A 13,830-nucleotide genomic window follows, 5' to 3' on the forward strand; every position below is an offset into this window, starting at 1 on the left:
TGGGGGGGGGGCCCTGGGGGGGGGGGGTCCCCACTGTCCCCCCCAGGCCGTCTCAGCCCCTCCCCCATCCCGGGGGGGGGTCCCTGTTGTGTCCCCTCCCCCCCCCCCCGCCGGGTTTGGGGGGGGTGGGGGTGTCCCCGCTTTGGGGGGGGGGCGCGGGGGGGGGGCTCCCCCCTCCCCCCCCCTTTCGTAAGTTATGTTTTTATATGGGGCCGAGGAATAAACGCAGCCGCAAACGGGCGATGATGTCATGGGGGGGTGGTGACGTCAGCAGGGGGGTGGTGACGTCAGTGGGGCCCCCACTCCCATTTGGGGGTCCCCTCTGTCCTGTGGGGGGGGGGGGGTGTCCTGGGGGCTCCGGTGTCCCCGGGGGGTCCCCTATTGTCACCTAGGGGGTCCCCAATGTCCCCGGGGGGTCCCCAACGTCACTGGGGGTCCCCGGGGGGGGGGTCCCCTGTTGTCACCCGGGGGGCTCCCATCACCGCTGGGACGGGGGGTGGGGAGGGGGGGGGGTGACCCCCAAATCTTTATTCCCTGCACAGATGGTGCCACCCCTCCCCCCCCCCCCATGGCCCTGTCCCCCGCCGCGGGGGAGGGGGGGGTCCCCCGGGTGGGGGGAGGGGCCCCCCGGGGTGGGGGAGGGTCAGAGCTCGTCGTGCGGCCGCTCCAGGTCCTGCCCGTAGTTGGTGGCCTGGCTGCCCACGAACATCTGCCAGTTGCCCAGCACCTCGGCCCGGGTCAGCTGACCGTCCTGGGGGGAGGGGCGGGTCAGGGGGGGCCGCCCCTCCCCCCCCCCCAGGCACCCATGGGGGCTGGCACCCCCCCCCCCCAGGGCACCCAGCCTCCCCCCCATTCCCAGACTCGCCCCTCCCCCCCAAGCACCCCTGGGTGCGGGCCCCCCTCCCCCACCCCGGGGGGACACACAGGGGCTCTCCCATCCCCCCCACCCCAGGGCACCCAGTCTCGCCCCTCCCCCACCCCGCGGGGATACACAGGGGTTCCCCCACCCCACCCATCCCCCCCGGGCACCCAGTCTCCCCCATCCCCCCCCCCCCCGGGCACCCAGTGTGTCCCCCCCCCATCCCCCCCCCCGGGCACCCAGTCTCCCCCCCATCCCCCCCCAGGGCACCCAGTCTCCCCCCAATCCCCCAGGGCACCCAGTCTCCCCCATCCCCCCCAGGGCACCCAGTCTCCCCCATCCCCCACCCCCCGGGCACCCAGTCTCTCCCCCCCATCCCCCCCCAGGGCACCCAGTCTCCCCCAGGGCACCCAGTCTCCCCCCCCATCCCCCCCAGGGCACCCAGTCTCCCCCCCCCAGGGCACCCAGTCTCCCCCCCCCCAATCCCCCCCAGGGCACCCAGTCTCCCCCATCCCCCACCCCCAGGGCACCCAGTCTCCCCCCCCCATCCCCCCCAGGGCACCCAGTCTCCCCCCCATCCCCCCCAGGGCACCCAGTCTCCCCCCCCCCATCCCCCCCAGGGCACCCAGTCTCCCCCCCCCATCCCCCCCCAGGGCACCCAGTCTCTCCCCCCCCATCCCCCCCAGGGCACCCAGTCTCCCCCCATCCCCCCAGGGCACCCAGTCTCCCCCCCCCCATCCCCCCCAGGGCACCCAGTCTCCCCCCCATCCCCCCCAGGGCACCCAGTCTCCCCCCCCATCCCCCCCAGGGCACCCAGTCTCCCCCCCCCAATCCCCCCAGGGCACCCAGTCTCCCCCATCCCCCACCCCCCGGGCACCCAGTCTCTCCCCCCCCATCCCCCCCAGGGCACCCAGTCTCCCCCAGGGCACCCAGTCTCCCCCCCATCCCCCCCAGGGCACCCAGTCTCCCCCATCCCCCACCCCCCAGGGCACCCAGTCTCTCCCCCCATCCCCCCCCCGGGCACCCAGTCCCCCATCCCCCCCGGGCACCCAGTCTCTCCCCCCCATCCCCCCCCGGGCACCCAGTCTCGCCCCTCCCCCCCGGCGCGGGGGGAGGGGGAGGGGCTCACCCCGTCGCTGTCGGAGTGGTGCAGGAGGTGGGCAGCCTCGACGCCGGCCCAGTCGGGGCTGGGGGGCCGCAGCCAGTGCCGCACCTCGGCGGGGCCCAGGCGCCCGTCCCCGTCCCGGTCCCGCGCCCGCCCGAAGGCCGCCCGCTCCTCGCGCACCCACTCGGGCTCCGGGGCGCCCGCGGGCCCCGCGTACAGCTCCGCTGCGGGGGACCCCGTCAGGGCGCCGGGGGGTCCCGGGGGGTCCCGGGGGGCTGGGGGGCCCAGGGGGCGGGGGGGGCTGGGGGCTGGGGGGCTGGGGGCTGGGGGACCGGGGGTCTGGGTCCTGGGGGGCTGGGTGCTGGGGGTCCCAGGGGTCCCGGGGGCTGGGGGGACCGGGGGGGCTGGGGGTCCCGGGGGCCTGGGGCCTGGGGGGCTGGGAGCTGGGGGTCCCGGGGGGCTGGGGGACCGGGGGCTGGGAGCTGGGGGACCGGGGGGCTGGGGGACCGGGTGCTGGGGGACCGGGGGTCTGGGTCCTGGGGGCTGGGTGCTGGGGGTCCCAGGGGTCCCAGGGGTCTGGGTGCTGGGGGGCTGGGTCCCAGGGAACCGGGTGCTGGGGGGACCAGGGGGTCTGGGTGCTGGGGGTCCCGGGGGGCTGGGGGACCGGGGGGCTGGGAGCTGGGGGACCGGGGGTCCCAGGGGTCCGGGTGCTGGGGGACCGGGGGTCTGGGTCCTGGGGGGCTGGGTGATGGGGGTCCCAGGGGTCCCAGGGGTCTGGGTGCTGGGGGGCTGGGTCCCAGGGAACCGGGTGCTGGGGGGACCAGGGGGTCTGGGTGCTGGGGGACTCGGGGGTTTGGGGACCCAGGGGTCTGGGTGCTGGGGGTCCCGGGGGGCTGGGGGACCGGGGGGCTGGGAGCTGGGGGACCGGGGGTCCCAGGGGTCCGGGTGCTGGGGGTCTGGGTGCTGCGGGACCGGGGGTTTGGGGACCCAGGGGTCTGGGTGCTGGGGGGCTGGGTGCTGGGGGTCCGGGGACCCAGACATTTGGGTGCTGGGGGTCCCAGGGGTCCGGGAGTGCGGGTGCCCAAGGGGTCTCAGGGACCCAGGGGTCAGGGCCAGGGCCCAGGGCTAACGAGGGCCCAGGGCTAACGAGGGCCAGGGGCTCAGGGCCAGGGCTAACGAGGGCCCAGGGCTAACGAGGGCCCAGGGCTAACGAGGGCCAGGGGTTCAGGGCCCAGGGCTAACGAGGGCCCAGGGCTAACGAGGGCCCGGGCTAACGAGGGGCGCGGGCGGCCGAGGTGGCGGCGCGGGGCTCACCGATGTACTCGTCCTCCTGGATGAAGCCGTCCCCGTCCTTGTCCATGTCCTCGATCGTCTCCTGCGGAAAGGGGGGGAGGGGGCCATCAGCCCCTCCCCCGCCCCAGGCGCCCCTCCCCCGCCCCGGGGACCCCCTGACCGTCGCCACGAGGGGCCTCATGTGCTCGAAGTCCTCGGGGTGGAGGAAGGCGGCGAATTCGGCGCGGTCGGCGCCGCCGTCCCCGTCCCCGTCGGCCGCCCGGAACCGGCGCTCGTCCCGCGCCAGCAGCTGCCGGTAGGTGTGGGGGTGCTGCGTCTCCCCGAAGTCATCCTCTGCGGGGGGAGAGGGGCGTCGGGGGGGGAGCCGGGAGACCCCCACCCCACCCCCCCCCCAGGCACCCAGGAGACCCCCAACCCCCCACCCAGGGAACCAGGGGTCCGGGAGACCCCCAAACCCGCCCCCCCCCCCCGGGGTCCAGGAGCCCGCCCCCACGCACCCCCAAGGGTCCGGGAGACCCCCCAACCCCCCCAAGGGACCCAGGAGACCCCCACCCCCCCCCCCAGGCACCCAGGAGACCCCCAACCCCCACCCAGGGACCCAGGGGTCCGGGCGCCCTCTCCAAGGAGACCCAGGCACCTGGGAGACCCCCATAAACCCCCCCCAAAGGGGTCCAGGAGCCCCCCATGCACCCCCCAGGGGGCCAGGAGACCCCCAAACCACCCCCCCCGAGGGACCCAGGGGTCTGGGAGACCCCCAAAACCCCTCCAAGGGGACCCAGGAGACCCCCAAACCCCCCCCAAGGTCCCATGGGTCCAGGCACCCTCTCCAAGGAGACCCAGGCACCCAGGAGACCCCCCGAAACCCCCCCCCAAGGGGACCCAGGGGTCCAGGAGACCCCCAAACCCCCAGCCAGGGACCCAGGGGTCTGGGAGACCCCCAGAACCCCCCCAAAGGGGTCCAGGTGCCCCCCATGCACCCCCAAGGGGACCCAGGAGACCCCAAACTCCCCCCCAGGGGTCCAGGCACCCTCTCCAAGAGGACCCAGGGGTCCAGGAGACCCCCAACCCCCGCCAAGGGACCCAGGGGTCCGGGCGCCCTCTTTGAGGGGACCCAGGCACCCAGGAGACCCCCAAACCCCCCCCAAGGGGACCCAGGAGACCCCCAACCCCCCCTAAGGGACGCCGGCGGGGGTCCCCCGCGCACCGGGGGGGCCGTAGGCCTCGCGCCGATACTCGTCCCAGGTGACGACGCCGTCGCCGTCGCGGTCGTAGCGCTGCCAGCCCCGGCGCAGGCTCTCCTCCCGCGCCCGCCGCTGCGTCCGCTCGATCCAGGCCCGCAGCTCCGCCAGCGTCACCGCCCCGTCCCCGTCCCCGTCGATCAGCCCCACCAGCCGCCGGGGGGGGGGGGGGGAAGGGGGGGGCGTCAGGGGACCCCAAAACCCCCCCGAAGCCCCCCCAAAACCCCACGAGGCCCCCAAACCCCGCAACACCCCCCGTGTCCCCCCAAAACCCCGCCAGTGCCCCCTAAACCCCCCTAATCCACCCCCAAAACCCACCCAAGCCCCCCCAAACCCCCAATGTCCCCCCAAACCCCCCAGTGCCTCCCCAAGCCCCTCAATCCCCCCCAAGGCCCCCCAAGGCCCCCCAAAACCCCCCAAGGCCCCCTAAAAGCCCCAAAGCACCTTCAAGCCCCCTAAAACCCATCCATGCCCCCCCAACCCCCCCCCAAAACCCCCTAAACACCCCCAATGCCCCCCCCAAATGCCCCCACCCCCCCCAACAGTGGCGGGGTGGATGGGGCTGCCCCTGGGGGACTTGGGGGGGGGGGGCATTTGGGGTCTGGGGGGGCCTCAGGGCCCCCCTGTGCTGGCTGCTATGGTTGGGCTGCGCCAGGGGAGGGTTGGGGCTGGGGGTGGGGGGGTTCGGGGGTCCTGGGTCCCTCGGGGTCCCCCCTGAGCCCCCCAGATTCCGGGGTCAAGGGATATTGGGGGGTTCTGGGGGTCTCCTGAGCCCCCCTGGATGCCTGGGTCTGTGGGTGGTGGGTATTGGGGGTCCCTGGGTGCTCCCCCAGATGCCTGGGTCCCCCCCGAGCCCCCCAGATTTCTGGGTCCTGGGATATTGGGGGGTCCTGCGTCCCCCCTGGATGCCTGGGTCCCCCCCGAGCCCCCCAGATGTCTGGGTCCTGGGATATTGGGGGGTTCTGGGGGTCCCCTGAGCCCCCCTGGATGCCTGGGTCCCCCCCGGACACCGGGGTCCTGGGCCAGGGGATATTGGGGGGTCCTGGGCCCCCTGAACCCCTGTGTCCCCCCCAGCCCCCCGGGTCCCCAGCCCTACCCGAGGCGGCGCTGGCTCTCCTCGGGCGAGAGCTGGTCGAAGGTCCGGGCCTCCTCTGGCCCCAGAAAAGCTTCGTGGTCGTAGGCGAAGCCGTCGGCGTGGTCGTGGGGGGCCCCCCCCAGGTCCCGACGTGGTCCCCGCTCGGGGGGGGGGGAGCCCCCCGCCAGCCACAGCGTCGCCAGCCACAGCCACCCCCCCCGCAGCATCTGGGGGGGGGGGGGACGGGGACGGGGCGGTGAGCGGACCCCGAGCGCCCCAAAAATAACTCGAGATGGCCCCCAATGGGCCCGAACCGGCTCCGAACTGACCTTAAATGGCCCAAAACGGGCCCAAAACGGGCCACTTAAGCCCCAAAACCACCCCCAAATGCCCCAAAACTGACGTTAAACGGTCAAAACCAACCTGAAGGAGCCCCAATATCCCCCCAAAATGGCCCAAACCACCCCACAACTGGCTTTAAATGGCCCCAAACCAACCTGAAATAGCCCCAAATGGGCCATTTAAGCCCCAAAATGCACCAAAACTGACCTTAAATGGCCCAAACCCAACCTGAAGTAGCCCAATATCCCCCCAAAATGGCCCAAACTACCCCAAAGCTGGCTTTAAATGGCCCCAAACCAACCTGAAGTAGCCCAAAACGGGCCACTTAAGCCCCCAAACCAACCCCAAATGCCCCCAAAATGACGTTAAACGGCCAAAACCAACCTGAAGTAGCCCCAGTATGCCCCCAAACTACCCCAAAACTGGCTTTAAATGGCCCAAAACCAACCCAAAGTAGCCCCAAATGGACCCAAAGTGCCCCAAAACCGACCAAAAATGCACCAAAACTGACCTTAAATGGCCCAAACCCAACCTGAAGTAGCCCAATATCCCCCCAAAATGGCCCAAACTACCCCAAAACTGGCTTTAAATGGCCACAAACCAACGTGAAGTAGTCCAAAACGGGCCATTTAAGCCCCAAAACCGACCCAAAATGCCCCAAAACTGACCTTAAATGGTCAAAACCAACCTGAAGTAGCCCCAGATGCCCCAAAACCGACACGAAATACCCCAAAACTGGCTTTAAATGGCCCAAAACCAACCTGAAATAGCCCAATATGCCCCCAAAATGGCCCAAACCACCCCAAAACTGGCTTTAAACGGCCCAAAACCAACCGAAAATCACCCAAAATGGGCACAAATTGCCCCCAAACCAACCCAAAACGGCCCAAAACACCCCAAAATTGAACTTGAATGGCAGAAAACCAACCCCAAATGGCCCAGGACACCCCAAAACTAACATCAAATGGCCCAAAACCAACCCGAAATAGCTCAAAATGGTCCCAAAGTGCCCCAAAACCAACAAGAAATGGCCTAAAACAGACCCAAATTGCTCCAAAACAGACCCAAAACGGCCCAAAACACCCCAAAACGGACCCTAAATGGCTCAAAACACCCCAAACCTGACCGTGAGTGGCCCAAAACGGCCCCAAAATACCCCAAAACTAAGCCAAGACACCCCAAACCTGACCCAAAATGGCCGCAAACCAAGGCCCCAAATCGGCCCAAAGTGCCCCTAAACTGGCTAAAAAATGCCTCAAAATTGACCAGAAACAGCACAAAACGGCCCCAAAATGCCCCCAAATGCCCCAAACCAGCCCTGAAACACCCCAAAACTGACCTGAAATGGCCCAAAATGCCCCAAAACTGACCCAAAACTGACCCCAAATGGCGGCAAACTGACCCAAAATGGCCGCGGCCAACCTAAAAAGGCCCCAAATGGCCCCAAAGAACCCCAAAACTGACCCCAAATGGCCCAAAACCAACCCAAAATGGCCCAAAATGCTCCAAACCTGACCATAAAAGGCCCAAAACAGCCCCAAAATGCCCCAAAACTGGCCCAAGACACCCCAAAAGTGACCCAAAATGGCGGCAAACTGACCCAAAATGGCCGCGGCCAACCTGAAAAGGCCCAAAATGGGCCCAAAATGCCCCTAAACTGACCCCCAAAATGCCCCAAACAGCCCCAAAAATGCCCCAAATGCCTTTAAATGCCCCAAACCAGCCCTGAGACACCCCAAAACGGACCTGAAATGGCCCGAAATGCCCCAAAGTCCCCCCAAACTGACCCCAAATGGCGGCAACCAACAGGAAATGGCCCCAAATGCCCCAACTTGACCAGAAACGGCCCCAAACGGCCCCAAATCGGCCCAAAATGACCCCAAATGGTCCCCAAATGCCCCCCAGGCCCTTCAGCGGCCCCCAGAGCCCCCCCAGACCCCCCCAAACCCCCTCAGGACCCCCCAACCCCCCCCAGACGCCTAAGACCTCCCCAGACCCCCAACCCTCCCCAGACCCCCCCCCAGACCCTCTAGGACCCCCCAGACCCCTCCAGGACCCCCCAGGCCCCCCTAAACTCCTCCAAGACCCCCAATTCCCCCCCGGGACCCCCCAAAGCCCCCCAGGACCCCCCAGGGTCCCCCAGACACCCCAACCCCCCCCCCAGGACCCCCCCAACCCCTCCAAGACCCCCAAACCCCTCGAAGCCCCCCAAGACCCCCCAGACGCCCCCAAAGTCCCCCAGGACCCCCCAAACCCCTCCAAGACCCCCACCCCCCCCCCCAGACCCCTCCGGGACCCCTCAAAGCCCCCCAGACCCCCCTCAGGACCCCCAAACCCTTCCAAGACGCCCCCCAAGACCCCCAACCCCCCCGCCGGACCCCCAGGACCCCCCAGACCCCCCCAAAAATCCCCCCGGACCCCCCCCCAAAGCCCCCCAGGATCCCTGGCCCCCCCAAAGCCCCCGGGCCCCCCAGGACCCCCTAAAGCCCCCCAGGACCCCCCGGACCCCCCCCAAAATCCCCCTGGACCCCCCCAAGCCCCCCAGGACCCCCAACCCCCCCAGGACCCCCAAAGCCCCCCACCCCCCCGCCGCCCTCTCCCACCTCGCCCCGTCCTGGCCCGACCCTGGCGGGGGGGGGGGGGGGTCCCGCAGCCCCCGCCCCCCGGCCCCGCCCCCCGTCGCCCTCCTGACCAATCAGGAGCCGCCCAGCCCACGTGGGGGCCGCCAGCGCCGGGCACCCATTGGCTGCCGCCCGCCACGTTGCTGCGGGAGAAAGTTCTTTTGCCCGAAAAGAGAGTTTTTCGCCCCAAAGTGAGGGGGGGGCGGGGCTGGGTTATACTGGGGAGTACTGGAGTGTACTGGGGCCGTATTGTACTGGAGTGGGCTATACTGGGCTGGACTGGGTTATACTGGGGAGTACTGGAGTGTACTGGGGCCGTATTGTACTGGAGTGGGCTATACTGGGCTGGGCTGGGTTATACTGGGGAGTACTGGAGGCCGTATTGTACTGCAGTGGGCTATACTGGCGTGTACTGGGCTATACTGGGGTGTACTGGGGACATACTGTACCAGAGTGGGCCTATACTGGGCTGGACTGGGTTATACTGGGGAGTACTGGAGTGTACTGGGGGCCGTATTGTACCAGAGTGGGCCTATACTGGGCTGGACTGGGTTATACTGGGGTGTACTGGGTTATGCTGGAGTGTACTGGAGTGTACTGGGGGCTGTGCTGTACTGGAGTGGGTCTATACTGGGCTGGACTGGGTTATACTGGACTACACTGGGGTATACTGCCCTGCACTGGTGGATACTGGGATATACTGGGCTGGTTGAGTTATACTGGGCTGGACTGGGGTATACTGGGATATACTGGGCTAGACTAGGGGCTGTGCTGCACCGGACTGGGCCTATAGTGGGCTGAACTGGGGTATACTGGGGTGTACTGGGGGCCATACTGTATCAGAGCGGGCCTATACTGGGCTGAACTGGGGTATACTGGGGTCTACTGGGGACATACTGTACTGGAGTGGGCCTATACTGGGCTGGACTGGTTTATACTGTGTTATACTGGGCTGAACAGAGTTATACTGGCCTGGACAGGGGCATACTGGGATACACTGAGGTATACTGGGATATACTGGGCTAGACTAGGGGCTGGGCTGCACTGGACTCGGCCTATACTGGGCTGAACTGGGTCTATACTGGCCTGGACTGGGGTATACTGGGATATACTGGGGTAGACTGTTTTATACTGGGCTGAACAGTTATACTGGCCTGGACTGGGGTATACTGGGATACACTGAGGTATACTGGGATATACTGGGCTAGACTGGAGGCTGTGCTGCACTGGACTGGGTTATACTGGGCTGGACTGGGGGCTGGACTGCTCAGGACCAGGCTATACTGGGTGGCACTGGGCTGGACTGGGCTATACTGGGCTGGACTAGTCTGTACTGGGGGCTGTACCAGTCTGTACTGGCCTATACTGGGCTGTACTGGCCTATAGTGGGCAGTACTGGGTTATGCTGGGCTGTACTGGGTTATACTGGGCTATACTGGGTTATACTGGGCTGTACTGGGTTATACTGGGTTATGCCAGGCTGTACTGCGTTATACTGGCCTATACTGGGTTATACTGGGCTGTACTAGGTTATACTGGGTTATATTGGGCTATACCAGGCTGTACTAGGTTATACTGGGCCATACTGGGTTATACTGGGCTGTACTAGGTTATACTGGGCTGTACTGGGTTATACTGGGTTATGCCGGGCTGTACTGCGTTATACTGGGCTATACTGGGTCATACTGGGCTGTACTAGGTTATACTGGGTTATATTGGGCTGTACTGGGTTATACTGGGCTGTACTAGGTTATACTGGGTTATATTGGGTTGTACTGGGTTATACAAGGCTGTACTGGGTTATACTGGGCCATACTGGGTTATACTGGGCTGCACCAGTCGGAGGCCCCACCCTCGGCTCCCGCTGCCGTTGCCCCCCCCCCCGTGGGAACCGGGACGCGCCCGGGATGGGGGATGGGAAGGGTGTGGGTCCCGCCGTGGGTCCCCGCCGTGGGGCAGGGTGGGTCCCGCTGTGGGCCCCGCTATGGGGCAGGGTGGGTCCCGCCGTGGGGCAGGGTGGGTCCCGCCGTGGGGCAGGGAGGGCCCCCGCTGTGGGTCCCCGCTATGGGGCAGGGTGGGCCCCGCTATGGGGCAGGGTGGGTCCCGCTATGGGGCAGGGTGGGTCCCGCCGTGGGTCCCCGCCGTGGGGCAGGGGGGGGTCCCCCCTGGGCTGGGGGTGCCCGGGACCCCCTGGGGCCCTATGGGTCCATAGGGGGAGAGGGGGGGTCCCTATGGATCTATAGGAGGAGATGTGGGGCCCAGACGCCTGGGCCCCCCCAATGTGTGGGTCCCTATGGGGCTATAGGGGGAAATGGGGGGTCCCTATGGGGCTATGGGGGGAGAGGGGGGCCCTATGGGGTCCATAGGGGGAGATGGGGGGCCCTATGGGCTCTATGTGGGGAGCAGGGGGTCCCTATGGGGCTATAGGGGGAGAGGGGGGTCCCTATGGGGCTATAGGGGGAGATGTGGGTTCCTGTGGGTCTGGGGGGGGTCCCTATGGGTCTATGGGGGAGGGGGGTCCCTGTGGGGGGAGGGGAGGGTCCCTGTGGGGGAGGGGAGGGTCCCTATGGGTCTATAGGGGGAGGGGGATTCCCTGTGGGGGAGGGGTCCCTATAGGTCTATAGGGAGAGGGGGGTCCCTGTGGGGGGAGGGGTCCCGCCGGCCGGGGTCCCCGGGTGGGGGAGGGAGGGGAGGGAAGGGCGGGTCCCGGGTGGGGGCGGGGGCCCTGGGAACGCGGCGGCCGGGCCCTGCCCCCCCCTTCCTGTTTGCCGGATCGGGGCCCCGGCAGGAAGCGGGGGGAGGGGCGGGGGGAGGGGGGGGACCCCGAGGCCTTAAAACCGCCCGGGGCGGGGGCGGGGGGGGCAGCGCCCGGAGGGACCCAGGTGAGAGGGACCCGGGCGGTCGGGACCCCCATCCCCCCCCCCCGGGCACCCCTATAGCCCCCCACCCCCCAGGGGACCCCCCATCCCCCCCAGGGGACCCCCATTGACCCCCCACCCCCCCGGGGGACCCCCCACCCCCCCCCGGGCACCCCCATAGCCCCCCACCCCCCCAGGGTACCCCCCATCCCCCCCCGGGCACCCCCATAGCCCCCCACCCCCCAGGGTACCCCCCATCCCCCCCGGGCACCCCTATAGCCCCCCACCCCCCAAGGGACCCCCATCCCCCCCCCCGGGGGACCCCCATTGACCCCCCACCCCCCAAGGGACCCGGGACCCCCATAACCCCCCCCCCCCGCCCAGGTGACCCCCATTGACCCCGCCCCCACCCCCATTGACCCCCTCCCCCCCCCAGGGGCCGCAGGTGCCGGGGGTGGGGGAGGGGCGGGGGTCGCTGCTGGGGGGAGGGGCGCCCCCCGCCCCCCCCCGCCCTCTCCCAACCCCTGTACCGGTGTCGGGGTCGCAGCGCCGGTGCGGGGGATGGGGGGGGGGGAGGGGAGGGACCCCGGCGGCGGGGACCCCCGGGGGGAGGGGAGGGACGCGGGCCCCAGGGTCCCCAGTGCCCCCCCCAGTGTCGCCCCAGTGTGTCCCCAGTGTCCCCAGTGTGTCCCCATTAACCCCAGTGCCCCCCCCAGTGCCCCCCCAGTGTCCCCATTATCCCCAGTGTCCCCCAGTGTCCCCAGTGTCCACCCGGTGTCCCCCAGTGTCCTCCCAGTGTCCCCAGTGCGTCCCCAGTGTCGTCCCCAGTGTCACCCCAGGGCCCCCCCACTGGGTCCCCCACTGTGTCCCCAGTGCCCCCCCCAGTGTCGCCCCAGTGTGCCCCCAGTGTCCCCAGTGTGTCCCCATTATCCCCGGTGTCCCCCAGTGTCCTCCCAGTGTCCCCAGTGCGTCCCCAGTGTCGTCCCCAGTGTCACCCCAGTGCGTCCCCAGTGTCCCCCCCAGTGTCACCCCAGTGCCCCCCCACTGTGTCCCCCACTGTGTCCCCAGTGCCCCCCCCAGTGTCGCCCCAGTGTGTCCCCAGTGTCCCCAGTGTGTCCCCATTATCCCCAGTGCCCCCCAGTGCCCCCCCAGTGTCCCCATTATCCCCAGTGTCCACCCGGTGTCCCCCAGTGTCCTCCCAGTGTCCCCAGTGCGTCCCCAGTGTCGTCCCCAGTGTCACCCCAGTGCCCCCCCACTGTGTCCCCCACTGTGTCCCCCACTGTGTCCCCAGTGTCCCCAGTGCCCCCCCCAGTGTCGCCCCAGTGTGTCCCCAGTGTCCCCAGTGTGTCCCCATTATCCCCAGTGCCCCCCCCAGTGTCCCCCCCAGTGTCCCCAGTGTCCACCCGGTGCCCCCCAGTGTCCCCCCAGTGTCCTCCCAGTGTCCCCAGTGCCCCCCCCAGTGTCCGCCCAGTGCCCCCCACTGTGTCCCCCACTGTGTCCCCAGTGTCCCCAGTGCCCCCAGTGCCCCCCCAGTGTCCTCAGTGTCCCCCGTGTCCCCAGTGTGTCCCCAGTGTCCCCAGTGCTGTCCCCAGTGTCCTCCCATGTGTTTCCAGTGTCCCCCCCAGTGTGTCCCCAGTGTGTCCCCAGTGTCCCCCCAGTGTCCCCAGTGTCCCCCCAGTGCCCCCAGTGTGTCCCCAGTGTGTCCCCAGTGTCCCCATTATCCCCAGTGTCCCCTCCAGTGTCCTCCCAGTGTCCCCCCAGTGTCCCCAGTGTCCCCCCAGTGTCCCCATTATCCCCAGTGTCCCCCCAGTGTCCCCAGTGTGTCCCCAGTGTCCCCATTATCCCCATTATCCCCAGTGTCCCCCCAGTGTCCCCATTATCCCCAGTGTCCCCTCCAGTGTCCTCCCAGTGCCCCCCCAGTGTCCCCATTATCCCCAGTGTCCCCTCCAGTGTCCCCCCAGTGTCCCCCCAGTGTCCTCCCAGTGTCCCCCCAGTGTCCCCATTATCCCCAGTGTTCCCAGTGTGTCCCCTGTGTCCCCGCATTGTCCTTGACCCCGATGTGACCCCCGTGACCCCCCCGGCCTTGACCTCGGTGTCCCCCCAGTGGCCCCAGTGACCCCTTTATGGTCCCTCTCCCCCCCCCCCAGTGTCCCCCAGTGTCCCCCCAGTGTCCCCAGTGTCCCCCCATGTTCCTGTCCCCCCAGTGCCCCCCAGTGTCCCCCCAGTGTCCCCAGTGCCCCCCAGTGTCCCTAACCCCCCCGTCCCCCCATGTCCTTGACCCCCAGTGACCCCAATGTCCCCCCAGTGCCCCCCCCTGTCCCCCCCTCCCCGTTATCGCCCCTCCCCCATCCCCCGGGGCACCCAGACGATCGGGGGGGGGGATGGGGTGGGGGTGGGGCCCCGCCGCCCAAGCCCCGCCCCTCGCGGGGTGGGGGAGGG

General features: G+C 68.7%; 1 protein-coding gene across 1 annotated transcript; it reads right to left on the minus strand.

Moving 5' to 3' along the window:
• Positions 1 to 514: 514 nt before the first annotated feature.
• Positions 515 to 8,538, minus strand: LOC148053726 (reticulocalbin-3-like). Its single transcript, XM_087773229.1, has 7 exons — positions 8,516 to 8,538; positions 5,593 to 5,797; positions 4,462 to 4,653; positions 3,418 to 3,590; positions 3,279 to 3,339; positions 1,989 to 2,188; positions 515 to 751 (listed from the first exon to the last, which is right to left on the minus strand). The coding sequence occupies exons 2-7, from the start codon at positions 5,795 to 5,797 to the stop codon at positions 644 to 646; spliced, it is 939 nt and encodes a 312-aa protein (XP_087629355.1). The 5' UTR covers positions 8,516 to 8,538; the 3' UTR covers positions 515 to 643.
• Positions 8,539 to 13,830: the final 5,292 nt, after the last annotated feature.

Source organism: Nipponia nippon, unplaced genomic scaffold, assembly GCF_047370975.1.
Source record: "Nipponia nippon isolate SJK-2023a ecotype South Korea unplaced genomic scaffold, ASM4737097v1 scaffold_38, whole genome shotgun sequence".
In the NCBI taxonomy this organism is placed as follows: domain Eukaryota; kingdom Metazoa; phylum Chordata; class Aves; order Pelecaniformes; family Threskiornithidae; genus Nipponia; species Nipponia nippon.